This window comes from Crocodylus siamensis, chromosome 1 (genome assembly GCF_052110815.1).
Source record: "Crocodylus siamensis isolate JL-2025a chromosome 1, ASM5211081v1, whole genome shotgun sequence".
Taxonomy (NCBI): Eukaryota; Metazoa; Chordata; order Crocodylia; family Crocodylidae; genus Crocodylus; species Crocodylus siamensis.
The window spans coordinates 150,130,178-150,157,976 of NC_143395.1; the positions used below are offsets into that span (position 1 = coordinate 150,130,178).

Genomic DNA, 27,799 nt, shown 5'->3' on the forward strand with positions numbered 1-27,799 from the left:
CTATAGGCATTTATACACATACATTTGTCTGCTCTGGCACACCAGAGATCCAGTTAATCGACTGTGCTCTGCATACGAGCTGATGTGCCTGGTGCTGCAGCATATGAATTTGTATAAATGGCGAAATGCAGTATGCTTTTGAACTAAAACACCTTTGAGGTGTTTTAGTTCAAAAGCACACCACTGCCGTTTTCTCAGTGCTGACATGCATTTTGCTATTTTTACAAATGCATGCATGCTACAGTGGTGGGCACTTTTAAAAGCGCCCAGCGCTGTGGTACAAACATATTTGCAGATGCCCTATTATTCTGCATTCATGTACCTAATGCAGCATAGCACTGTCTTGCATGGTGTACATGTACCCTAAATGGTCATATTTTCAGAAGCACTAGGCAGAGACTTAACAGCCTAACTTCAAATGCACATATGCTATCTAAACAGCAAACTAATAGAGGAACTAAGATCAATAACCTTGACCTGCTGAGATGAAGAATTCACACCCTTCAGCTCTAGTATGAGCCAGAGTTAGAACATGTGACCTGGAAGTGACCGGCTGCTGACAAGATATATGACTTTGCACAATTGGTCTGCTAATGCAGCAGTGTCCGACTTTTGTGGCCGGGGCACCAGCGGTGAGCCACACTAGTGCAAGCCACAGTTCCCTTGAGTACACACCTGTACAGACATCCCTGGCTTCAGCCTGAGCTCCCCAACCGCAGGTTCCCTGCTGTACCATGCCATGCAACATCCCTAGCACTGCATTGCCCCTAGGGCAGAGGCAGGAAGTGGAAGCCAGAGAAGGGAGGAGGAGCCTGTTGGCCCTCCCCCAGCTGCTACTGCAACCAGTGATGGGAGCAACAGCTAGATGGGAACCCAGGAGCTATGAATTAACCCCTTGGGGGCTGCATGTAGGGCTGTGCAGAGCTTCAGTCCTTGATTTGATTTGGCCTGATTCAGTGGCCGAATCTCCAGATCCAGATTGAATCAGAGGGTCCTTTAATCTCTCTAAATCAAATCGGAACCCTCCGAATATATTAATATTCGGAGATTTGGACACAGACAGGGTTTTAAATGTTTTTTCTACATACCTCTAGGTAGCAGGGGCTCATGGATGCTGCGATGCTGGGGCACATGGAGTGTCCCACAAATGCACGGTGGGGAGGGGGGTCCCCAGCATGCTTGGTAGCAAACCCGGAAGTGGACCAGAAGCACTTTGGGTTCACTTCTGGGTCTTCTGGCAAGTGCACTGCCGGTTCAGTGACTGGTGCCATCTGGGTCTGGGTCTGGGTGGGACACCCGGAGTCCCCCTGTGGCCAATTGCCAAGGCAGAGAGACACAGGGAGCCCCCAGCGCACTCCCCAGCAGGCCTGGAAGTGGATTGGAAGTGCTTCTGGTCCACTTCCGGGTTCACCGTTAAGCACGTAGAGGGCCCCCCTACACTCCTGTGGGACGCTTCATGCACCCCAGCACTGCAGCATTCACAAGTTACGCCTGCTACCTCAAGGTAGAAAAAACTTTTAAAGCTGTGCCTATGTCTGAATCGCTGATTCTCCAAATCAGTATCAAATCTTCAGCATCGGATACAGCCAAATCACTGAATCAGATCAATGAATTGAATCACTGTCCCTGATTCGGGCTGCATCTGAATCGAATAGGGCCCACTTTGCACACCTGTAGCTGCATGCATCCCCCACCCAGTTGGATAGCCCTGTTTAATGGCTCATTTTCTCCTTCATACAATGGGGATAATAATAACTAACTGTACTGTTGTAGTAGTAGTTTTATTCTGATTCACAAAGTCTAACCTCTGTGGCAAGAACTGAATAAATCATTCTTCCTTTAGAGTTTTAAATACTGTTTTGTATGACTTAATTGGTGATATTACATGTTTGCTAGCTGTAAACCATTTCCTTTTGTGAGAAATAAAGCTTTTTAACAATGGAAGCAGTAATTGGAGTCCTAGTATATCACTTTTTAACCGTGGCAACCTGTTTACAAGATTGTGATGGGGAGGGGAACTCGCAAATGTCAATATGAAGTATAATGTGATACACTTCATACAAATGATGTCTTTACCAGCAGCAATGTAAAGCATAGATGCATGTTTCTCTCAGCTCACTGGAAATTTGAGATGCAAGTAGATACCAGCAGTGGCACATAGTGCTATATTTGAGCTTGGTATTACTGTGCTTGTATATTATACAAAGACCATGTTTAAAACATTTTACAGATTATAAATACGGTGATGCTTGTGGTACATATCTTCAGGCTTGACTCTCTTCGTAACTAAGTCTCTGCACATTTGATACATAGGATGATTAAATCTTGAATGATTCTTTTATACTTTTGCTAATTAAAAATCATGACCACATCTTGCTCTGCTCAGGTTCCAATGATTTCCTTATTTCTTTATCATGGTCTCACGTCCACTTTTCCTGATTACTCTTTTCCTCTAACCTTCTAACTGTATTTTTGTTCTATTTAGTTTCCTTTTTCTCATCTCTGTATCTCTCATTCGTAATTCCCTCTCTTTCTTTTCTTATTGCTATTTGACATTTTTTCCTAACCCTTGTTCTTCACAAATCTCATATGCATCCACAGTTTCCCCAATTACTTCTTCCTGCCACTTCTAGATCCCTCTTGCTCTTAGCAGCTTTTCCTTCTTTTATTTGCTTCTTCTTGAACCATTCCCAAAGAAGTGTAGTGAAGATGCTGGATTCCTCCCACCCAAACACCTGCAATTTTTGAGCCTTTTGCTCCTTTGAACAATAGCCCTTTCTGTTTTTGCTTCCTTCCTGTTCCATGTTTGTCATCTATCACTCACCTCGAATGTATTATCTGATTTTAAAAAAATATTAATTTTGCCACTTATGTCCCTTAATTCATCTTGAGTGACTTCAACTTCCATGTTGACCCTTATAACAAGGTTTATCTCATTAACTACACTTCTGTGTTTGATCTTCCATCCTAGATTAGCTTTCATATTTACTTGAGTTTTGGCTTCACCATGTACTGCTGCATCTCTTCTTATGTTGATACCATTAACTGTGTTGCTTGGCCTATGTCACTAGAGGTCACCCTTCCTTGGCTTTTTCAGTTCAGTCCCCTGTTCGTTCTACTTCTTTTTTTTCTTCTTACTTTGATCAGTATTTATAAACCTGTAGAGAGACTCACCAGCCTGTTCGCTAAAGACTGCTCTTCAGCATCAGGATTCCAGTCCCATTTTGTTTAGGGCTGTAGTTTTTCTTTCTTCAAAATAACCAAAGCTCAGTGCATCAGTCTTCTTTCCCCTTGACCCAAGATCTCCTGCTGGGAACCACCTCATCCCTGCAGGATTATTTTTATTTGCAGGGAATTTACCTCCTTGTTCTCCTGTCCTTAACTTTTTTTTCTTGTCAGATTACAGTCCAAAGGCATCTATAAGAAGGTCATACAAACTCAGTTCTTGCCTGTGGCCCATGGGCTGCTTGCTGCAGTACCTTTTTACTCAGCAGCTCTCTAGTCTCTTCCTTGCAGGATTGTGCTCCACAAACTTTCCATGAGCGAGTTGCAATTCTTTCCACCTCACCTGAGCTACTATCCAATTTCTATGAGTACATGGAGTTATTCTGTTTCTGGCCTTACATTTTCAACTGGGAGTCAGCTTATTAGTCATAGGTGGGGCTAGGTTTAACACTGTTTAAAGAGCTAGGCAATGTGTGACACCATCTCTTTTGATAAGTCTTCCTGCTTTTATCTCATTCTCTTTGTAAGGGCTTTTCAGTACTCCAGCTTTATTCTTCCTGTTTTCTTTCACCTTTCCTTTTGGTATCAACTTCAGCTGTCACTTTTTGAATAATGTAGTCACCATCAGCCTTTGTCCAATCCCAGAGCTTTACCGGGATCTTTGACATTTCTTGGATGTTTTGCAATCAATATCAGTCTGTCAGAGCTGACACCAAGACATTTCGGCTTTCTAGCTTTATAACTCATTCATTGCTTGTCAATTTTGGGCATGGCCATGCTATCAGGAATAAATATTTTTGTTTTTATGTTTAGCCCCATGAGTGTGTGTGTGTGAGAGGAGGGGAGGAGGAATAGAGAGCTTATTTTAAGGAAGTGTATGAAAATCTATTGGTTATGAAAGTTGAAATATTTAGAACTGTGTACCTCCTTAACAATCCAAATAATGTAATTTGCAATCGGCTTGAAAAAAGGAAAGTGAAGGCAGGTGGGTTATAGAAACAGATATTCTTTCTCAGTTTTTTTGTGGTGACTGAACTGAATATCATATGGTAGGGAAAATGAAAATGAATAACCTGAAACTACTATTTAACCTTGAATAACCTGAAACTAGTATTTATTTCATAGATTTCATAGACATCAGGGCTGGAAGGGACCTCGGGAGATCGAGTCCAGCCTCCTGCCCAAAGGGCAGGAAGTCAGCTGATGTCATAGGATCCCAGCAAGATAAGCATCCAATTTACTCTTGAAGGTGTTCAATGTAGGTGCTTGAACCACCTCCGCTGGCAGACTGTTCCAGACCTTGGGGGCTCGGACAGTAAAGAAATTCTTCCTTATGTCCAGCCTGAAACAGTCTTGCAGGAGTTTGTGACCGTTCGACCTCGTCATCCCTTGGGGCGCTCTGGTGAACAGACGTTCCCCCAGATCCTGGTGGTCACCCCTGATAAACATAGGTGGCCATCAGATCACCCCTGAGCCTGCGCTTTTCCAGGCTAAAGAGTCCCATGTCTCTCAGCCTGTCATCGTAAGATCTGTTTTCCTGACCTCTGATCATGCGCGTGGCTGTCCTCTGGACTCTCTCAAGCTTCTCCACATCCTTTTTGAATTGTGGAGCCCAAAACTGGACGCAGTACTCCAGCTGCGGCCTCACCAAGGCCAAGTACAAGGGGAGAATGATGTCCCGGGATTTGCTCGAGAAGCATCTATGGATGCACGCCAGCATTTTGGTCACTTTACTAGCCGCAGCATCGCATTGCAGGCTCATGTTCATCTTGTGGTCAATGATGACCCCCAAGTCTTTTTCTTCTGTAGTGCTATCCAACATAGCACTGCCGAGCCTATGAGGATGCTGCAGGTTTTTCCTCCCAAGGTGGAGATCCTTGCATTTTTCGGTGTTAAACACCATCAGGTTCTCGTCTGCCCATTTGCTGAGCTTGTCCAGGTCAGCCTGGATCACCCGCCTATCTTCTGGCGTGGATGCTTTGCCCCAAAGTTTGGTGTCATCGGCGAACTTGGCCAGCCCACTCCTGACTCCAATGTCCACATCGTTAATGAAGATGTTGATCAGTATGGGTCCCAGGACAGAGCCTTGAGGGACCCCACTGGTCACAAGGCACCATGATGAGTGACTGCCATCAATCACAACCCTCTGGGTCCGACCACGAAGCCAATTTCCCAGCCAGCGGATCGTGGTGGAGCCAAGGCCACAACTGGGCAGTTTGGCCAAGAGGTGATTATGGGATACCAGATCAAAAGCTTTTTTGAAGTCAAGATATATGACATCAATCTCTTCTCCCTTGTCCAGGTGATAGGTCACCTGGTCATAGAAGGAAATGAGATTGGTCAAGCAAGACCTACCCGCAACAAACCCATGCTGGCTATCCCTTAGAATGTTAGCCTGGGCCAGTCCCTCAAGGATGGCCTCCTTAATGAACTTTTCTAAGATCTTCCCCAGGATAGAAGTCAGGCTAATGGGCCTGTAGTTAGCCAGATCCACTCTCCTCCCTTTCTTGAAGATCGGCACCACATTGGCCTTCTTCCAGTCTTCGGGCACTACACCAGAGCGCCAGGAGTTTAGATTTAGATTTAGATTACAGTTGGACATTATTTTCAAAAGCCCAGGGAATCCCTGTCAAATACCAAAACCACTACACTGAATTGTAAATAAGGTTCTTGCTCGCAAAAAACAGCTTTCTCAAACCTGTCCTAGTAATCCATTAATTTTCAGTCTAGCCATGTGTTTACTATAGCAGGTATCATGGGACTAGACATAAAGATCAGTTTAAAACACTTTGCTATTACTCCATGATGGGTAATATTGAATGTAACAAACTTAAATATGGGACCATAGCACTTGTACCAGGAAGTAATGAGTGGGCGGTGGGGGGGGGCGGTTATTTTTGTGATCAAAAGCCTCGGCAACTGGCCATCAATGTATTTAAAACTAAAAATAATGCAACCCAACAGTCGAGAAATTTGTTAAATTGTTTTGTTGCATCTGCTTTGTTTCACATGAGTAATTAAAAAGCAAACCAAGCATTTGTATTCATAGTCTGTTTTTGTAAGTACTGATACTGGTTAACATTTACAAAAGGGACACAGTGACTTTGGACTGTAAGTTTATATAGACTTTCAATTAGATTTAGGCACATTTTAAAAATTGAATACCTTGTACGTGACTAGTATTATTCTGTTTTTCAGTACTGAATGGAAATGCTTCTTTTGCAAAACCTTGATTTTGTCCCCAAAAAGTAATTTTTCAACATATTTTCAGAATTATTATTTCACAGATGCATATTCTCTTGCTTTTGGTAGTTATATTTTAACTCTCATAAGAATGCAGCAGAGTTGTAGATTTTGACAACCAGACCAGTATATATTTGAGTTCTTATCTGTCTTAGTTTCTCAGTGAAAGTTGAAGAAGCAGTCTTTCCTGGACCAGGTTAACTGTCTGAATGTTATTCATTGTATTACAGCATGGATTTCTGTATTCCATTTCTGTTGTCTTTTTTTTTCTCTTGTCAAAATAAACTCTTACAATTTTAGCTTTGAAGGAAGCAATTAAAATGAGTGTTGAGTGATTTGGGGACAATAGACCTCATTTATTCTGGAATCCCTCAGAATTTATGCAGATCTGTGAACAGCCAATAAATAACTAAAGTATTAATTATTTAAGGAGTTTGTAGGGTGTTTGTGTGTGTGTGTGCGTGTTTGTTTCTTCTCTCCCCTCCCCAACCCCCACCTCCCTTTCCAGAGATGGGGAGGTTCCTTTATTTTATCTTCAGACATTAAAAACTGCTCTTAATTGTCTTTTGCATTAGATCCAGGTAGTTCTTGTCCAAACATTGTAGAGGCATTTAAACAAAATGAAATAAGGTGTTTTCTAGTGACTCTGCCTGTGATTCTTAAGGGAGACTAACATAGCTAACTATCTCTCTTAAGCAGAGTCACCAGCAAAGTTAGGCCCACAGTACAGACTGCTACCATTTGAGTTAACAGAATGACCAAAGTAGCTAGATGTTCTTTTCTACATAGATCAGCCATTGGAGGGATGTTATAGAAATACATTTCTGTGGGTTTCGTAGCTGTTTGCCAGACACCAGAATAATGTTATGGGTCTGGTGTATAGGGTCTCTTGGAAGGGAATGTACTCTAGTAACTGGTTTTAGAATGTCCTTTATCTATTCCCACCCTTTAGCACAGGGGCAGGAAAAAGTCCAACCCGTGGGCTGGATTGCGCCTGCAGCAGACTCCCATTTCCCAGGAGCCCCTGCCCACATTACTGAGACCAATTTCCTTGGAGACCCCAAAATCAGCAGTGCTGTGACAGTGCAGGGCCAGGATTTCCATGGAGACTGGCCCCAGCAGCACTGGCAGGGCATGCAGCTGGCTAGGAAGCTGCTCCAAGGCCGGGGCTGAGATCTCGTAGTGGTGACTGTGGTCCATTGCTGCAGCAGAGCTGGAATCCACTGCCCACATGCTCTGGGCAGGGACCTGCAGGCAGCGGATTGTGGCTTTTCTCCAGCTCCAGACCACACAGTCACCACTGCAGGATCCCAGCCCCAGCCTCAGAGCAGCTCCCCACCCAGCTACGCACCATGCCTGCGCTGCTGGGGCTGGTTTCCATGGAAATGCTGGCCCCATGCTGTCATGGTGCCGCCACTCCTGGGGTCTTCATGGAAACCAGCCACAGTGATACTGGGAAATGGAGTCCGGCTGCTGACCAGATTCACCATTTTGCCCACCCCTGCTTTAGCATATACTCTTTCATCCTGTCTCACCAAAATTCTCTCTACACACAGTCTGTGTCAACAATACACTTTTCCTTCTACCTTCTTCCTGCCCTTATCTCCTTCCTCTTTTTCTGCTTCCTTTCTTGCTTTTGTCCTTCTTCAGTTTCTTTGTTTCCTTCCCCTCACTCCATTTACAGATTGGTCAGCATAGAAGAGCCACGGTAGCTCCTTCCTGCCAAGTGGAACAAGCATAGGAAGAATCATACTGAACTCCTGTCCACTTAAGCTGAATCAGGTCTACCACAGCTTGAAGTTTTAGAGCTCAATTTTACAGTTCTAGCAGGTGTCTTCTGAGTATATACAAACTGCTTTTTTGAGGTTTTTGTCCTAACTAAGACATATTTTCATGAAGACAGTACCAAAATGAGCTGTTTGTTCAATTGCAAGTCATTCATCCAAAGCATGCTAAAGATTTTTAAAGAAATGCTGCTAATTCATACAAACAACATATAGTTTTCCTAACTTCATTTTTGAAAATTACTCAACAGTTCTGAACTGCTTCTTTAAGAAGAATTTTTTTTAGCTAGGTAGTATGCAAAATTTCAGTTCAAACAGTTGATGCTTAGGTAAGAAATAAATAAGCAGTTAAAATGCGTTTTCATTATGGAAAATACTAGAAAAATTTAACTATAGGCATCAGTATTTTGTCCATTTATAATCACAAAGTGGATGAGAAGAGGTTGTACAATGTTTCACTGTGTTTTACCATTGTAATGAATCCAGTAACATTTCATTTAGCAAAAGCAGGTCAAGCTATAAGAGAATATAATTGTTATCTTTGAAATGTAGAAATAGAATTACCTTTGTTAGATCCTACTGCTACTGTAAACTTGATTGGTGCAAGTAGGCCCTTTGTTTTCCTTTTGCACAGTGCCTACAAGAGGAATAACCTTTAGGACCATCTAAGCAGTGCCATTATATTTCAGCACCATGTTTTACTGACACCTACAGTACGCTTATTTCTCTCTCCTTTTCAGAAGAGAAACCTGACTGCTCCAAGGCCCGCTGTGAGGTCCAGTTCTCTCCTCGCTGTCCAGAAGATTCCATCTTGATTGAAGGTTATGCTCCTCCTGGTGAATGCTGTCCACTCCCAAGCCGTTGTGTATGCAACCCTGCAGGTTGTTTGAGGAAAGTTTGCCAACCAGGCTACCTGAATATATTGGTTTCTAAAGCATCAGGGAAGCCAGGAGAGTGCTGTGACCTCTATGAATGTAAACCAGGTAAAAAAAACAAACAAACAAAAAATCATTTTTTTTTTTTTTTCGTTTTGGAAGTGTTGCCATTTTCTATACCAAGAAGTACAATGTTTTCTATAACTGGCTTCTAGTAAAGACTACATTTTATACAGTGCAGAATCTTTTTTGAATTGCATATAAACCAAGAAAGTCTGGCTGTTTTATATATAAGAAACAGGTCATTGAAGTAATTTCCCTTTTTTTTTTAAAAAAAGGCACCTTAGGTAAAAAGTTTTTAAACATCCTATTTTCAGTGTTTCTCTCAAGATAAACTTAAATAAGATAAGGACAAATCTAAAGTATAACATGAGGGAAGTATATTCTAATGGTAATATTGATATTTTTATCATTAGCAATGTACCCGATATGCAGACTAAGATGTACAGGTGCAATTTGCAGGAAATTTTTTAGAGATATTTACATACATTATTTCATAGTTTCATGGTTGTTAGGGGCTCAAAGGGACCCAACAGATCATTGTTTATGTTAAGAAACAAAACGTTAAGATGTTAAGAAACAGAATAACTCAGTCTTAAGAACTTGGTTGATCATGAAATTATGATCCTCCAGACTTTTTTTAGAAAATGTTCTACACAGTCCTAACAAAGGAACATAATCAGACCCTCAGTACCATGATCAGCTTTTACTCATTTGCTACTTTCTGTAAACACATCAATAAATCTTATTTGTAAGATATTGTTGCCATTGAAGTGGAAGGTAAAATTCGGTATTTTTCACAGTCAGTACTTGGAGGAGCATATATTTTTCAATCACAGAAAGCAGTGTTGAAAAGGACTTCACGAAATCATCAGATTCATCCCACTGCACTGAGGGATAATCGAGTATACATACATCATTCCTTACATATTTGTGTATCCTGGTCTTGAAACATTCGGTGAAAGAGATTCTTTAACCACCTTGGAAAGTAAGTGACAGTATTTCGCTACCCACATAGTTGGAAAGCTTTTTCTACTATCAAACCTAAATCATCTTTGTTAGAAATTGTAGGTTTTTTCCTTCCCAAAGGACAAGAGGATCAGCTGATTGAGCATTCTCTTTTAAGCATCTTACGTATTGCAAGATTGATTTGATATATCTCTCCCATTCTCTTAGTCTTGTCTTTGCTAGACAAAAGCAATTCTTTCAGCTTTTTCTCATAGGTCATGTTTTCTAAACCTCATATCCTTCTTGTAGCTGTTCTCTGGAATCCCTGTAATTCATATACAGTCTTTCTAAAATTGCAGTAACCAATACTTTTCTTCAGCTGAAACCTCCTCATTGCCAGAAAAACCAGTATAATTACCTTTACTGTAACCCCGGGTTGTACTGTTGACTAGTCAGTTATTTCCTATTGTGTATTTGTGCATTTGATTTGTGGCATTTTTCATTTCATCATGTTGCTTTTGAGTATTTAATCAATTTAGCACAATTATCTTGATTTCCAATTTTGTCCTTTAAAAATCTTGCAGTATCGTGTAGTCTGGTGCCATCTACATGGACATAATCGTTGTTCCATCATCTGAATAATTAATGAAGACCTAGAATAGAACCAGGGTCAGGACTGACCCCTGCAGGATATCACTTAAAGCACCTTTCCAGTTTGACAAGCCCCTGATTACTCTTGAGTGTGGTTTTTCAAACGCTGTACATTTGTGTACTTCTATATACATCTAAATTATATATTTTTTAATTTGGTAACTGTTTTAGAGGGTGTGAGATGAAAAAAGATAAGGTCTGGTGGAGTAAAATATAGAGGGGAAAAAAGTAATAGTAGTGTTGATGATGATAAACCAGACCAGTGTTGGCATATGTGAACAACTGTATTTGATTTTACATAGAACATATATTTGATCTTCTGAAAATGTACAAATACTAATCTAATAAAAGATTGTGCAACTAAAATAGAAATAGGACTGGGCCTATATAATTTTTCTAATTTTATGATGGACTTTACATTCAGAGGTGCAGCAAGTTACATTTAACAGAAGCAACACAGTATATATTTGAAGTCAATACCAGAGTCCCATGTAACTTACGGATGAAGATGGACCTCTTTTATAGGAAAGCATGAAGTCCATTTTTGTTATGTTGTACCTGGTTCAGAGGTGCCTAAACTGTGCAAATCACACAAATGACTATACTAAGTTAACGAGAAGGCAGAGTAGATTTGCACCTTAAGGTAAAAACAGGTTTTGGGTTATCTCAGTCTGATTGTCCAGGGTTTTGACTTCTCAGAACAGGTCAGAGGTAATTGTTTATGTGCAGCTTGACTGGCAATCAACTGGAATGGCAGGATTGTCCTGGGGGGGAAAAGTGTCATCTCAGGTACTTCATGGGTACTTCAAGTGGGACACTGGGTTTGTACATCTGTAAGGTCCCAGATTAAAAGACTGTCCTGGGAGAAATCCAGGGTCTGGTTTTAACTTTACAGACTAACTACATCAGAGATGTATAGCATAGGCTTTGTAAGCAGATGCTGTGCTAAGACTTTGGGATGCAGAGCTTCTAAATGAAAAGCAGTACTTTGAATACAAAGGGGGGGAGCAGGGAGAAGGGACTGCTGAGAGGCATGGTCCGAAGGAAAGAGCAAAAAGCAGTTAACCCACTGAGGGACATAGGGATCATGAATGTTAATCCAGGTGATCTGTATTCTTGGTTTAGACCAAGGCTGTCTAATCCCTAAGAGGGTGGGGCTGCACCAGTGGGGACACTATACCACAGGGGCAGTTCTAGCAGATGCCATGACTCCCCTGCCCCTTGGGCTGTATAGCATGCACATAGGCAGGTGGATACTCCCCCACCCTGCTGCACTGTACTGCTTGGAGGAAGGTGGGTGCCCTCTTGCTTTCTCCCTCCCCCCTACCCTCTGCTGAACCATGTTCTAGTGGGCAGGTGTTCCACCATCTTGCTGCACTGCACATGTTGGGGTGGGCATCCCCACCTCCTGCCCTTACATAGCGCAGTATCCTGCCCCACTTGCACCTACCCGCAGGTTCTTCTTTGACACCACACTGCATGGGTGCTTTGGACTGCCAACTCACTTGGTGCTGTGGGCTGCTTTGCACTGCCGCACACAGCCCCCATTCATTACCTGGATTAACATTCATGCCCTGGGGCTGGGTCAGGCAATGAAAGCTGGAGCAGGGAGGGGGAGCCCCAAGACTCCAGTTACTGCTGCAGCTAGAGGCCAGGTGGGCCATATATTAACCCCTTGCAGGCTGTATGCAACCTGTGGACTACCAATTGGACAGCCTTGATTTAGGCCATACTTATACATATAATCCATACATATGATCCAGTCTGTTAATTGTTCTGCAATTTCCTATTCAACTTTGTTTTTCAAGTTTTGTTGTCTAAGAACAGCTACTCTGAGGTCAGCAGTGGAATGTCCAGGGAGGGAGAGAAGTGTTCTGTCAAAGGCTTGTATGTCTTGCTGAAGCTAATTTCAGATCAGTGTTCATCCATTTTTTCACACAGATATTTCCCAATCTGTCCAGTGTGAGCAGGGAGCCATTGTAAGCAGGTGACAGCACCCATCATGCTGATACAGTTGCAAGTGAATGAACCTTGGGTGTTAAAATCCATGCTATTTGCTCCAGCAATAATGCAATCCATACTGATGGCACAGTAGGCATCTGAGTCCACTTAAAGACCCAGTACCTCAGTGTAAATGGGAGGTAGCTAATCTGTTGCTTGAGGGATGCTGTTTGAGGTTGGGAGGCTGCCTATAAACCAAGACAGAATCGTCTCCCATGACTACCTTGAGATGGTTATCTTTTTCCAGAAGAGTTGAAGGGTCCCTAATCATGTGTTTCAGTTGTTCAAGCTGAGGTCTGTAGGTAGCATCTGGAGGTATTCTGTTGTTCTCATTTTCAGGTTGATATTGTAGCAGATTGGTGTGAGGTCTGAGTCTGATTTAGTTGAGTGGCTACTGGTTTGGGATTATATTGTAATTGTAGGAATTCATGTTCCAGATCCTCAAGGTGTCCATCCTGGTTGGCGGGATCAGAGCAGATACAGTTGTAATGTAGAGTTTGGCAGTAGACGATGAGACGAGTGTGTTTAAGATGAGAGCTGCTGGCATGGAGGTAGTTGTAATAGTGTATTGGTTCCTGATACAGTACAGTGGTGACAATATGGCCATTGCAAACTTTCATGGAGGTGTCTTCAAAATGAATCTGCTGGCTGGAGTATTCCAGAGTTAGTTTTATGGAGGGCTGGAAATGTATAAAGTCTTGGTGAAATTTCTATAAAGATTCCATCCCACGTGTCAATACAATGAAAACATCATCAATGTACCTTAGGTATACCAGGGGGATAAGAGGGCAGCTGTAGAAGAACTGGACTTCAAGATCTGTCATAAGTACGTTTGTATACTGGGAAGCCATACTTGTGCCCGTGGTGGTGCTATTTGTTTGTAGGTACAGGGAGTCTCCAAATTGGAAATGCAGAGGGCAAAGCAAGGGTGTGTGATAGAAGGAGAAGCAGTGTCCTCATTGGGGATATGTTCTTTTTGGCTTGTAATCTGTCCTCATGGGTTATTTTACTGTACAAAGATGTAATGTCCATGTAGCCAGTATGGTGTTAGCTGGAATCTTGTTAATGGAACCTGATTTCTTTAAGCAATCTGTGATATTTTTCAAATAGCTGGCAGCTCGTGGCACTGACCCCTTGAATCTGGCATCCTGTCTCTTAGGGCATTTTTACATAGGTATGTGCTGCAGCACCGGGCACTGTGATGCATGCAGTTGTATAAGCTGTGAAATGCGCATCAGCATGCAGAGAATGGTGGTGGTCGACATCAAAGGTGTTTTAGTTCAAAAGCTCACTGCTGCCATTTTCTCGGTGTTGACGTGCATTTCGCCACTTATACAACTGCAAGCAACGTGGCACATCACAGCGTGAAAAAGTATGTGTATAAATGCCTTTTAGTGCCCAGAAGCTTTAGAAGAGAAAGCAAGAAACCACCCAGTGGTCAATCTGCTCATAGCAGAAATGTCATTTTAACTCCTGTCAATTATTAGAGAAAGTCCAGAGGAGACCCATGAGCATGATCAGAGGGCAAGAGCACAGACCTTATGAAGAGAGGCTAATAGCCATGGGACTCTTCAGCCTGGAAAAGCTGAGGCTCAAGGGTAACCTGGTGGCAGCCTATAAGTATATAAGTGGTGTGCATCAGGATCTGGAGGAATGCCTGTTCACCAGAGCTCCCCAAGGGATGACAAGGTCCAACAGTCATAAACTCCTTCAAGACCATTTTAGGCCAGACATAAGGAAAAACTTCTTTACTGTCCAAGACCTGGAATAGACTCCCTCCAGAGGTGGTGCAACCACCTACTCTGGACTCTCTTAAGAAACGTTTGGACGCTTATCTTGCTGGGATCCTTTGACCCTAACGGACATCCTGCCCCTTGCAGGGGGCTGGACTTGATGATCTTCTGAGGTCCCTTCCAGCCCTAATGTCTATGAAATATATTAATTAATTCTTGGTTTATGTGCTGAAACATGAAGTTAGATCTTTCCTTCTGTTTTTAAATTTTATTTAGCATAACTATGGATACCTTCATATTGACTATAATCTTTTCTTGAATCTTACATATTTTTTGGTTTTTATTCTGGTAGAAATGAGTTTTACAGGTTAACTTAATGTTGGCCTAAGAGTTTTTTTTCTTTTAACAATTTTAATTATTGTTACTCTCATTTTATCCTTTTGTGAAAAAGGTAATTATTGTGTGCCTGATGATCTTTTCTATATTATTTATCATTTTTCGGTCAAACTAAATTATCAGAATGGTTCCTTATAGCCTTTAAAGTCTGAGTTGTTCTCTGTTAGCATTGTGACATATGGCAAGAATAATGCCCTGTTGTGTAGTTACTGACAGTTGTTGACCCCAAAAGACTACAGCAAAAACAAACAGGAGAACAAAGAGTCAGAAGTAATACTTTTCCTTTTACACAGATGGGCAACTAAAACACAAAGCAGTTTACCCAGGATTACACAATAGATCTTATGATGGAATAAAATGTTGAATCTGGATCTTATGTATGCCAATCCTTTTCATTCAACACTGCCCTCCTTGTGTTTTAGACGCATATATATATATATATATCCTCGTCTTTTGTCTTTTATCTAAGCAATCTCACTTGAAGGTCTTCCATTACGTAGAGCTTTTTCATGCCTTTATTTTTGTTTCTCATTTCTGAATTTCTGTTCCTCTCAGCGTGGAAAGAATTATAATGTGCCTGACTGTCCTAAATAATCTACCTCCAAAGGAGAGATGGTTAGGATATAATGCTTCAGTTCATTCTCAACATAGTCTTTGTGGCTCCCATGAAACACTAGTCACAGGTTTAAAACTTTCAGACAATGTCAGTACTCCTCTAGGAAGAGAACTCTGAGTCTTCAGCATCTTGTAACTTTGTGGCGAGGGGGGAGATAAATTAAATCCATTGTCTCTCCAGTAAAATAGCAGCCATAAACATAACATAAGTATCTTGCAGAGTTTACTTTAAGAAGTGTCAGATGGTCCGTGTCAGCTGATTGGTTATTTGGACCAGTTTGTCATCTGCAATGCCAGCTATCTGTATAAAGCAGTGGTTTTCAAAACTGTGTTCCTCAGTACCTTGGGGTTCCACAATAAGTCATTAGAGATTGGGGGTACTGGCAGAGTGGGCTGCGAGGTACTGCACCACCCTTGCTGGGCCAGGTCACTTGGCTCCACATCAGCTCTCACAGCCTGCAGAGCCAGGGTTAGGTGTTCTGTGACTTCAGGAAGTTTCAAAACTACTGGTTTAAAGCATTCACTTGTTGGTAAGTGGTTTTCCAAATCAAAAATAAACTTTCAAGATCGCTTGAGCTTGGTATGCTAGTCTAGTCTTACTACCTTAGTATTTGAGCATTTTCTATAGGTGTCTTAAATGTGAGAGTGACATTTGTTACATGTTTGTTCTCATAATTTGTGGGGAGAGAAATGATACACACTAGTAAGTGTTTTTGGTTAAAAAAACTTATATATGATGTGCTGCATGTGTAATATGTGTGCATATACACATATAAAGCATGTATGTTAGAGAAAAGCATGTAAAAGAAATTGTCAGATGAGTAGCTTATAATATTGTAAGTTTCTGAGGTGATAACATAACTTTGTAGGGATTAGAGATGTAAAATTTCCATAAATTTGAAGCTATGGAAAAAAACTTTTTTCCCCCTCTCTTTTTGGGGGGGAGGGGGGAAGGGGGCGAGGAGGCGGAACAGAAATATGCAGGAAAATTGAAATATTTTCAGTATTTATTTTCTTAGCATCCTTTACAGATCTAAATTCACTTTGCTACTTTAATAACACAAAACGTATGAACGCTAAAGAACCTAGCATCTCTTAGTTTTTGCCAGTTTGAGAAGCAGACAAAAATTAAAGTTGAAAACAGAAGAAACCATCAACGTAGTAAAACAAAGAAAGTTATCATGTATTCTGGATTTAGTCTCCTCCACACAGTGTCAAGCAGATACAGAAAGTACTCATTTTTAGAAAAAAGCTGAGAATAAAAGAAAAAAAACAAACTCATTGAATACAAATATTGCTACAAGAAACTTTGTCTAATCAGTCTAGTTTTCTGAGCTATCACTATCAGCAGTTTCTGCTGCTTCTGATTCTTCTGATCCTTCAGATCCTTCATTTTTATCATCTTCATGGACTTCTGAAAACTGAAGGTTTGCCCAGACTGAGACAAGTTTCTCTATTCTTTCACATGCTAGTTCTTTTTCTTGATTTGGTGCAAATATTTCCAAACATAGGCCAGTTTCTTCCACATGCTGCAGAAAATGGAGGACTCTGAAGCAGGCGAGAAGCAAGAGGAGTCAGAGACTGTGTTTTGCAGAGGCCTTGCCACCATGTTGCAGGAGGGTTATGCTTGGCAGAGTCCTAGGCTCCATTCCTGGACCAAATACCTGAAGATGGTCTGTATTCTGCAACATTTGAAAGGTACCTTTCCAACATTAAGTCCTGTGTTGCTTGTTTTGTAATCCAGTCAAATGCAGTAGCAGTGCTGTCATCACTATCTGCCTTTGAATCTTGGATCCAAGAGATTTACAGCATTGTGAATTGATTGGCAACAAAATTCTTCCCGTCTGTTAATAAAGTCTTTTACTTTTCTTTCTTCTGTACTTATAAGCAGAGATGCACTTAGATTCTCAAAACAGTTGATTTTATCTGGGCCATTTGATAAGGAATGTCTGTCAAAAGTGCACTGTCTGATTCAGATGCAGTGACTGCTGAAGAAAATGGCTTTAGAATCTTCAGGGAGTTCTGCAGCTGAACCCAGAAGACATCCTCATCAAGTACAGTGTTCCTTACACTTCTGGGTACTTTTAAGATCTTTAATTATTACTGTTTCTTGAAGAGCTTATTTGTTTTTTAGCAAACTTTCAAATGAGATCACCACTCCATCCCATCTAGTTTTACTACAGAGTTTGAGTGTCACTATTTTATTATTTGCATTCTTTTCCTCCTGCTTCTTTTTAAACACTACAGCTACAATATGAGTAGCTTTTACATGTTTTATAACTCCTTCTCCTCTTCTATAGATCTTTTGCAGAGTGTGCAACTTCATGATGTCATTAAGAAGCAAATTTAGCCCAGGGGATGCACATCTTATTGCAGTAATATGTTGATATTTATCCATTATTATCCCCCATGCTGCTTTCATGTTACTTGCATTGTCAGTCAGCAAAGCAAATGCTTTACCATTCCCAATCTTCTGTAGGACTTCACATATTTTACTACTGATATACTCTGCAGTATGCCTGTTCTCTCCTGTTTCAATGCTTCCGTATAAAAAAAAAAAAAAAAAAAAAGGTTGAGGTGTTATCACAAAGTTTATGATTCCTTCTCCCTGCACATTTGTCCATCCATCTGCAAGTACTGCAAGACACAGAGCTTCGTTGAGTTTTCCTTGCACAGATTGCATTACATGTTCACATTCTGACTCTAAAAGAGGCTTGCTCAAGGAATGTCTGCTGGGCAAATTGTATGATGGTCTTGGTAATTTAAAAGCTTCCTGCCAGTATGCATTTTAAGTTACTGAAAGTGGCGTCCCAGAAGAATATATTGGTCTTGAAAGAGCTTGATTAATTTTTTCCAGATCTTCAGCTGTTACAAATTAAGCTATTGAGAGTCTTTTTGTATACAGGTGGTTGCAATATTTGGTTACGTGAGGATGTTGATTGGGCAACCCTTTGTGATACTGATGTTATAGAAGCAGCAGCAGCAGCAGGACTTCTGGATTGAGAGTGTTGGAAAGCGCTACTTGCACTTTCATCATCATGATCTACCTCCTCATTTATACCCATAGCGTCCTATAGCGAAGTAATTATGTGTTCATATGCATGTTTGGACTGTGACCAGGGTTGGCTGGGGCACAAGGCTGTTATAGTGTGGGAGCTGCACGCAGCCTAGCCCTGCACTATAGCACCCTCGTGCCCCAGGCCGCCCTGATACCACAACCCGGATTTGAGGGCTGACCCCCTGGGCTCCCTGCAAGGCTGAGGTTGCTCCATCCCAGCTCAAATTGCTGTGGCCCTGGGCACACCTGAAGGAGCAGCATTCTCTTTTTCTTATTGAAAAGAGGGTACTACTTTTTTGGCAAATACTCAGATTGCATTTTGTTATAGTTCACTTATCTTTTTATTTTACTTGCATTTTTAGGGGCGTCTCAAGCTTTTTATTCTCTGGGGTAAGAATCATAGTAGATGGTAGCTTTATGAAAGGGAAAACTACCAACCTGTAATTCTGCTTCTTTGTAGCCTTCATTTTGATAGTATTCTGAGGTACCAGCTTATCTCCTTTAAGAATTTGGAAGTTATTTATATTGAACTGATTTGTGTTTTGTATGCTGATTTTGGTTTTGCACTGTCAGCTTCAAAATGATGCTATGGTTTGGCTTGTTTTGGGAATTTAGCCTCCTGTATTTTCAGGATGAGATGGGAGTATTTTAAGGTCACCCATGAAAGATGGCAGGTGATAAGGGATGACTTGTAAGCCAGCTGTTTGAAAATCATGCTGTTCAGAATTTAGCTGGTCGTAGGCTCAAAGACAAATCCAGGAAACCAAAATTTCTTTAAAACTTTTAAGAGAAATAGAATTATAGGTCAGTGATTTTCCTTTATATTTGCTTTTGCTTTTTATTTTTCTTGCTTAAATAAAACTGTCTTAGCTTGCAGACACATAATATAACTATTATAAAATAGTTTATCTCCAGATCTTATTCTGTGGTAGGGTGTTGGATGCATAAGGCTCTCCCAAGTAGGCTGTCCACAGTCAGTGCTGTTACAGTGAGTGATAGCTAGGTGGTGTGAGAGAGTTTTGCGTTGTGCAAATTTCTACACTCAGGTGAAACTGAGGGAATGGACACATGTCCAGTATTCTTGTATACTTTATAATGCTCTGTATAATGCTCCTCACTTTCTGAGGATAGCGTTACCCAGGATTTAACTGATATATGCAGATTTAAGCTGTTTTTTTCCTGTAATCACTCTAATTTTACTGTGGAGTAAAGTCAGTTTACTTTTTAATAAACCTGTTGTGTTTGCTGGGTAGTAGGTGTTGGATGATCGTTCCCATCGCATGCAGCATTTATCAGCAACATTATTGGCCACATCAGCCCAAAAAAGCTGATTGCCAGTAATATCAGTTTTCCTTTTATCGGTGCTGATATGATGTCGACCAATATATTGGTGCACCTCTATTTAGATCTAAAATCTTAGCAGTGAAATCCCTTTGTCCAATTGCCTGGGTCCTGAAAATTGTCATTGTGGACATTGGAGTCAGGAGTGGACTGGCCAAGTTTGCCGATGACACCAAACTTTGGGGCAAAGGATTCATGCCAGAAGATAGGCAGGTGATCCAGGCTGACCTGGACAAGCTCAGCAAATGGGCAGACGAGAACCTCATGGTGTTTAACACCGAAAAATGCAAGGTTCTCCACCTTGGGAGGAAAAACCTGCAGCATCCTTATAGGCTCGGCAGTGCTACGTTGGATAGCACTACAGAAGAAAGAGACTTGGGGGTCATCATTGACCACAAGATGAACATGAGCCTGCAATGCGATGCTGCGGCTAACAAAGCGACAAAAACGCTGGCTTGCATCCATAGATGCTTCTCGAGCAAATCCCGGGACATCATTCTCCCCTTGTACTCGGCCTTGGTGAGGCCGCAGCTGGAGTACTGCGTCCAGTTTTGGGCTCCACAATTCAAAAAGGATGTGGAGAAGCTTGAGAGAGTCCAGAGGAGAGCCACGCGGATGATCAGAGGTCAGGAAAACAGATCTTACGATGACAGGCTGAGAGCCATGGGACTCTTTAGCCTGGAAAAGCGCAGGCTCAGGGGTGATCTGATGGCCACCTGTAAGTTTATCAGGGGTGACCACCAGGATCTGGGGGAACGTCTGTTCACCAGAGCGCCCCAAGGGATGACTAGGTCGAACTGTCACAAACTCCTGCAAGACCGTTTCAGGCTGGACATAAGGAAGAATTTCTTTACTGTCCGAGCCCCCAAGGTCTGGAACAGCCTGCCATCAGAAGTGGTTCAGGCACCTACATTGAACATCTTCAAGAGTAAATTGGATGCTTATCTTGCTGGGATCCTATGACCCCAGCTGACTTCCTGCCCTTTGGGCAGGGGGCTGGACTCGATCTCCCGAGGTCCCTTCCAGCCCTGATGTCTATGAAATCCATGAAATCCTTCCCCCCAGCTTGCTTATCCACTCCTGCAAACACTTCGAAGAATAAGAGTGAGTTTCAAAAAGTTCTTGATAGACTAGAGAACTAAGTACCAGACAATTCAGCAAAGACGTATGCAAGGTGTTAAACCTAGGAAAGAAAGCCAAATGCATAAATGCAAAACGGCAGATAAGTAGCTTATCAGCATTGCTTAGCAGTATGAGGGGGTTGGGATAAAGATTCAATTTAAGGCAACCCTATGATACAGGTGCAAAAAATAAATAAAACAAAAACATACAAGTGTAGCGTGCAGTAACATGAGTACTTTATATAAGACACAGGAGGTAATAGTATCACTCTACACAGTGCTGGAAAGACTGCAGCTAAAATATTGTGTATGGTTCTTGGCTGTGTAATGTAAGAAGGATGTGAAGGATTTGGAAGATATCCAGAAGCAAGCAACAAAAATAATAAAGGGTTGAAATGCAAGGTACATGAGAAAAATTAAAAGAATTCAGTATGTTTATGTTGGTGAAAAGGAAATTAAGCAAGTGAATGATAGCAGTTTTCAGATATTTGAAAAGCTGCTATAAAGAAGGGAGAGAACAATTGTTCTCCCTGGCTGAGGAGGGGAGGACATGGAGCCATGGCTTTATACTGGAGCAAAGCAAATTAGGATTATGCATCAGAAAAACCTTCCTTATTGTCAGAGCAGTATGGTGGCACAAGCCGTCCAGGGAAGTTGTGGCATCTCCTTGATTTAAGGTTTCTAAGTTGAGGCTGGATAGGCATTTGTGTGGAGTAGCATGGGAATAATGCATCCTATAATTGTGCAAGGAATTGGACTAGATAACCCTTGAAATCTCTTCCAATCCTAAGATTTCATGACACTATTTGTACTTAATTCTAGAATTCTATAATGCCATTGGTCTTCACTTAATAGCATGAGAAACAAAGTTCTAGAAGAAAAAAATGTTTTCGCTCGATCTGAGCCTTCAACGGCAGTTCACTCCTTACCACTCTGCAGAATTTTTGAGGGTCTTAGATCATGGTCGGGGGGTTGAAATGGCTCAAACTAATACTCGAAGTATTGGACACTGGTTGTTGTTTGCCTTAACAGAAATATCTGTCATTTTCCATTAGCAATTGTGAGACATTCTAGCTGGTTAATTTTAAGATCATATTGGATGATCCTGGCATCTCATTTTTTTCCATGGAAAATATACATGCTTTCATAGAACACCTAAAACATGATTTGAAAGCAATAGCGAATCTGCTTTTTCAAAATAAGATATTCCTAATGTTGAAGCCATTCCTATTTTGTAAAAAAACTGATAGAAATCTTAGTGTTTGATTTTTATTTATTTATTTATTTATTTATTTTTAATATGATATGCAAATGTTAATGTAAACTACTTATAAGTTAATCTGGTGTCTATATTATTAAATATAGATTAGTAAAGTTTTTCATTTAAATTCAGAATTTCTCAACATTTTAGAGATGTCCTTATATAGCCCCATAAGCTGGATTTAATTTTTTTGACAGATACCTTGAATTGGTTTGTGCTTGTACATGATTGATTGCTTTGCTGGTTATTTGTAGCGTCTTGAAGCATCTGCTTCCCTTTGTTCCCCATCTGAATTTTCTTGCAAGATAATACCTTCCAAGTTAGGGCTCTAAACCAGTGGTTGTCAACTGGGGATATGCATACCCCTAGGAGTACTTAAAAATGTCGTATGGAGTATGCAAAATGAATGAGAAAAATTAGATCTTTGGTCCCATATTGGATCGGCACCAATATAAGGAAAATTAACTGTATTGGCAATTGGGTTTTTTGACTGATATGGCCAATAATGTGGTTGATAAATGCTGTGTGCTTGCACACAGCTGCAGTGCAGCATGCAGGTGGCCAGGAGTGCAACCCTGCACTGGGTCCAGAGGAGCAGCCAGGTCTGGCTGGAAAGTCTGTTGTGAGGGAAAGGGTGAGGGGGGAGCAGCTCAAGGCCCCAGTGGTGCAGGAGGCAGTGGGGTTGGAGCAGGGGCTGCCCAGGTGGAGTGGGGTGTGGGACTGAACCATGCATGGCAGGGATGGGGCGGCTCCTGCCACTACGCACACCCCCAGGATGGTGTGTGCTCCGGATCTGCATGTGGGGTGAGGGCGGGCTACCGCTATGGGCTGGGGCTAAGGCAGTGTTCCCAGCAGGGGTGTTGGGCCAGGCTGTGCTTGGGGCGGGTGGTGGTGGCATTGCTGGGTGGAGAGCTTGGGGGGGCTATAGTGAATTTGAGTGGTTGCAGCCCCTCCAATAGCCCCGCTTCCAGCGCCATTGCCTGCTTCAAATGCAGCCTGGCCCAACCCCCTGCTGGGAAGAACCTGGCGTAGCCCTAGCCCCACTCCCTCCCTCACTGTAGGGGCCTCAATCTTTTCCCCCTCGCCCCTATGATATATGTATATATGTAATGCATATATTAATACTGCATTTAATGTTAATTAGTGTAGCCTGCCTTGTATCACATAATTGGTAACATTAAAAACAAGAAAAAAAATATAAAAGGGGTACATGAGCAGAAACTGAGAAAGAAGGGGTACACTTGTTAAAAAAGGTTGAAAACCCCTGCTGTAATCTATAGACTTGAAGGCAGGAATTACTGAATTCTAATCCTTGATATTCATACATCAGGTAGGGCCAGAGGCAGGTCACATGCAGCAACATTTTTAAGAGTCCACTGAACTTGATTGCTGCAATTTCTGGGTTTGATTTTTTTCTCTTGAAATACTTAGGAACTGCATCACAGTGAAATTAATCAGAATTAATTTCAAGTTTCTGTATAAAGCAGGACTACAGAAACTGAGGCATCCAAAAATAGTGGGCATTTTGTAAATGTAGTGCTTAAGCTCAGAATTTTTTCTGATCATGTGGAAGACAATATTGGTAGCAGTTTTTCAGAAAACTTCATTAGTTATTTAAAGTTAAAGCAAACACATTTTATCAATAATTCTTTTTATTGCTTTATGTCATTTTTACTCATAAAATTTTGTTCATTCTACTATACTATATGTATTTAGGGTTAAGTAAGATAAAACCACATTCAGCTGCTTGAGTATAATTTATTAATTTTAGTAAGGTTTCATCTAAAATTTCATGTCCTTAGATACTTCCTAAAAAGAAGCCAATTATCCCTCTTTGTCCTTTGGGATATTGCAGATTATTACTGTTCTAAGATTTATTAGCCTGCTCTTTCCCCTGGGCTGAGTGTATAACCCTGTATAACACAACTTGATAAAACAGACAAAAATGCAGCTAGTGATGTCTATTAATTTATTCCAAGCATAGATCTAAACCATATCGCTGCTGAAACTACAAACATTTAAATTTTTAAAATATAAACTTCATTTTTATTAGGAAAAATAGGATTATTATGTTCATTTTTTCTTTTGTTGTGTTTTTAAAACAAATATTGTTAGAAAAATCTATTTATAGAAAGTTCGTTGATATTCCAGCAATCTAAGGTATTTGCTTTTCGGCTAAGTACAGACAGTCAAAAAGTCCGAGGCTGAATCGATGCAGTCTTTGCAAGTTAGTGTAAACTGTGTAGATCAAACTGTTTAAGCAAGTAAACAGGCATTCACTTTTGATTCTGGAAATGCAGCCACATGCCTTCAGTGGCCCAGGCCAGAAACCAAAGGGCACTAGAGCACACCGTTCTGCTCAGCTGAAACAGACAGCTGGGGTCAAGGCTAATATGCCAACCTGTGGGGGGCAGGGGGTATTTGTAGGGGAGGTGCAAACTATCCTGGGATGCTGGGAGACTGAATTAACTTGAATTTGGAGGGGATCTGGGACAGAAGTTCAGTAAACTGACTTAACCTAAATCAGTTAAGTCTGATACTACATCCATCTAGGTTTTATGTGAACTGAACTAATGTTGTGTTACAGATTTGAACTGTTTTCCAGTCACTTGCACATAAACTGGTATAATGTCCCTACCCAGTGTCAGTATTCTCAATACCTTACTGCTTATGCTCATTAATGTAATTATCATTTTCCTTTTGGCTGAAAGTCATGGCTGAGATTTAATGAATAACTTTATAAATTAGGTTGGATGGCTTTATGAAATTTTCAATGACTTAAATTTGTTCAGTTAGTTCTTGGTTCTAAAATTGCAACAAAAGTTTGTTAGAATACTGTTAGAATATAATATTGGATATGAGCCAGCAGTGTGCTCTTGTTGTAAAAGAGGAGCCAACAGCATGCTAGATTATAGTAACAGGATTGTTGCTTACAGATAAAGAGAAGTGTTTCTTCCACTCTGGCACCACTAAATTGCAGTACTGTGTATCCAGTTTTGGGTGCCATGCTCCCAAGGTTATGAACAGATTGGAAAGAGTCCAATGGAGAGCGACAAAAAATATTAAAGCCTGGGAAGCATGACTTATGAGGAAAGGCTGAAAGACATAGAGTTATTTAGTATGGAAGAGAGAAGAATGAGTGATGATTCTGATAAATTGTCAGATACCCCAAGGGAGACTTATAAAGACAATAGGGAAAGAATATTGCCTGTGGCCATAAGGGACAGAACTAGGAACAGTGGCTTGAAGCTGCAGTGGAGGAATTTTAGGTTGGAGATTTGGAAGAACTTTTTTTTAACTCAAAGGATCAGAACAGATACCTAGAGAAACTATAGAATTGCCAAATCTGCAAATTCTCAAAACCAAATTAGATATGCGGCTGTGGTGAGTCAGGGTTGTTTCTGGTTTGAGCAGGGATCTAGACTACCTGACCTTGTGGTAGTTTCCAGCCCTAATTTCCTATGATGTTAGGATTGTTTTGTAGTGCTATTTATGAGGAGCCTTTTCTGACCCAGATAAAACGAGTGAATGTTAGCTCTAATTGTTTCTTTTCCTTGATGCTTTCTAAAACATAGAGAGAGAGTTCTCATTTGCTTCTTTTTTTCCCCTCCTCATTCTTCAGTTTTCAGCGTGGATTGCAGCACAGTGGAATGCCCTCCTGTTCAGGAAGTCGTTTGCCCCCTGGATAGCTATGAAACCCAAGTCAGGCTGACTGCTGATGGTTGCTGTACTCTGCCTACAAGGTTTGTGTCTGCTTTTGATTTGTTAAAAATTCTTTTTCTATGTCTCACTTTGTTGTACTGTGTGTGGTATTAAATTTGATATTCTAAACATAGATACTGAAACTATCTGTAATAGCCAGATTCATTTGCTAATGAATAATACAGTGGCAACCACCGTATACATATATTTAGTATTCAGATGATATTCGTTACAATTTTAAATCATCAGCTTCATAAACTTCTAAGTCCAGTGAAGTCTCTGAAACAAAATTCTTCTTAGGTATTTCGCGAATATTCATAATTGTCAAATTAGGTAGGAAGTGTACTCAGATAGGTAATCACAGTTTGGTTGACCAAATGCAAATCATTTTATGAAACGGTTGAAGTTATTTGATCTGACAATGAAGAAGTTGTTTAGGGCATTCGCAAAGATGGTACCAAAGAATAAATCCTACCCGGTTAAAGAAAAAGAAAATATTTGTGCCCATACCCAAAGATAGACCATCAGAGGGAGGTTTTCAAGAGCTCTGTGAAAGTAGAAGTTTCCTCCCAGAACTGTTCAAATAATAGGTGTACTTTATGACCTTTATATGATTAAAACACTTCAGAACAAAGAAGTCATTTAAAAGTTGGGTAGTTTTGTGGAGCCCTGTACAAAAATATTATTGTTAGTAGCAAGTTATATTAACTTGCAGTACCAAAAAAGATTCATCTAAAATGCAGGTCCATAGTATGTCAATGTGAGCACACATTGCTTTGAGCCAGAAAAGCTTAGATAGACGCTGTAAAAAATTAAGACCAAAACAGAAAGGATTTCCAGTAGCAAGCCAAGTCCACCAAAGTCTTTCATAGATTTCATAGACATTAGGGCTGGAAGGGACCTCGGGAGATCGAGTCCAGCCCCCTGCCCAAAGGGGAGGAAGTCAGCTGGGGTCATAGGATCCCAGCAAGATAAGCATCCAGTTTACTCTTGAAGGTGTTCAATGTAGGTGCTTGAACCACCTCCGCTGGAAGGCTGTTCCAGACCTTGGGGGCTCGGACAGTAAAGAAATTCTTTCTTATGTCCAGCCTGAAACGGTCTTGCAGGAGTTTGTGACCGTTCGACCTCGTCATCCCTTGGGGCGCTCTGGTGAACAGATGTTCCCCCAGATCCTGGTGGTCACCCCTGATAAACTTATAGGTGGCCATCAGATCACCCCTGAGCCTGCGCTTTTCCAGGCTAAAGAGTCCCATGGCTCTCAGCCTGTCATCGTAAGATCTGTTTTCCTGACCTCTGATCATCCGCGTGGCTCTCCTCTGGACTCTCTCAAGCTTCTCCACATCCTTTTTGAATTGTGGAGCCCAAAACTGGACGTAGTACTCCAGCTGCGGCCTCACCAAGGCCAAGTACAAGGGGAGAATGATGTCCCGGGATTTGCTTGAGAAGCATCTATGGATGCAAGCCAGCATTTTGGTCACTTTGCTAGCCAGGGCATCGCATTGGAGGCTCATGTTCATCTTGTGGTCAATGATGACCCCCAAGTATCTTTCTTTTGTAGTGCTATCCAACATAGCACTGCCGAGCCTATAAGGATGCTGCAGGTTTTTCCTCCCAAGGTGGAGAACCTTGCATTTTTCGGTGTTAAACACCATGAGGTTCTCGTCTGCCCATTTGCTGAGCTTGTCCAGGTCAGCCTGGATCACCCGCCTATCTTCTGGCGTGGATGCTTTGCCCCAAAGTTTGGTGTCATCGGCGAACTTGGCCAGTCCACTCCTGACTCCAATG

At 41.3% G+C, this 27,799-nt stretch overlaps 1 protein-coding gene across 3 annotated transcripts in view; it reads left to right on the forward strand.

Annotated features, from left to right (window-relative positions):
• The window catches only part of CRIM1 (cysteine rich transmembrane BMP regulator 1), a 396,377-nt gene that overhangs the window by 153,643 nt on the left and 214,935 nt on the right, over positions 1–27,799 (forward strand). For 2 of the 3 annotated variants that reach the window (XM_090045237.1, XM_090045229.1), the window contains exons 3-4: positions 8,993–9,235; positions 25,935–26,055. In XM_090045237.1, coding sequence (XP_089901363.1) covers positions 8,993–9,235; positions 25,935–26,055 — 364 coding nt within the window. The remainder of the gene's footprint in view (positions 1–8,992; positions 9,236–25,934; positions 26,056–27,799) is intronic. The other variant, XM_090045246.1, reaches the window with a different exon arrangement.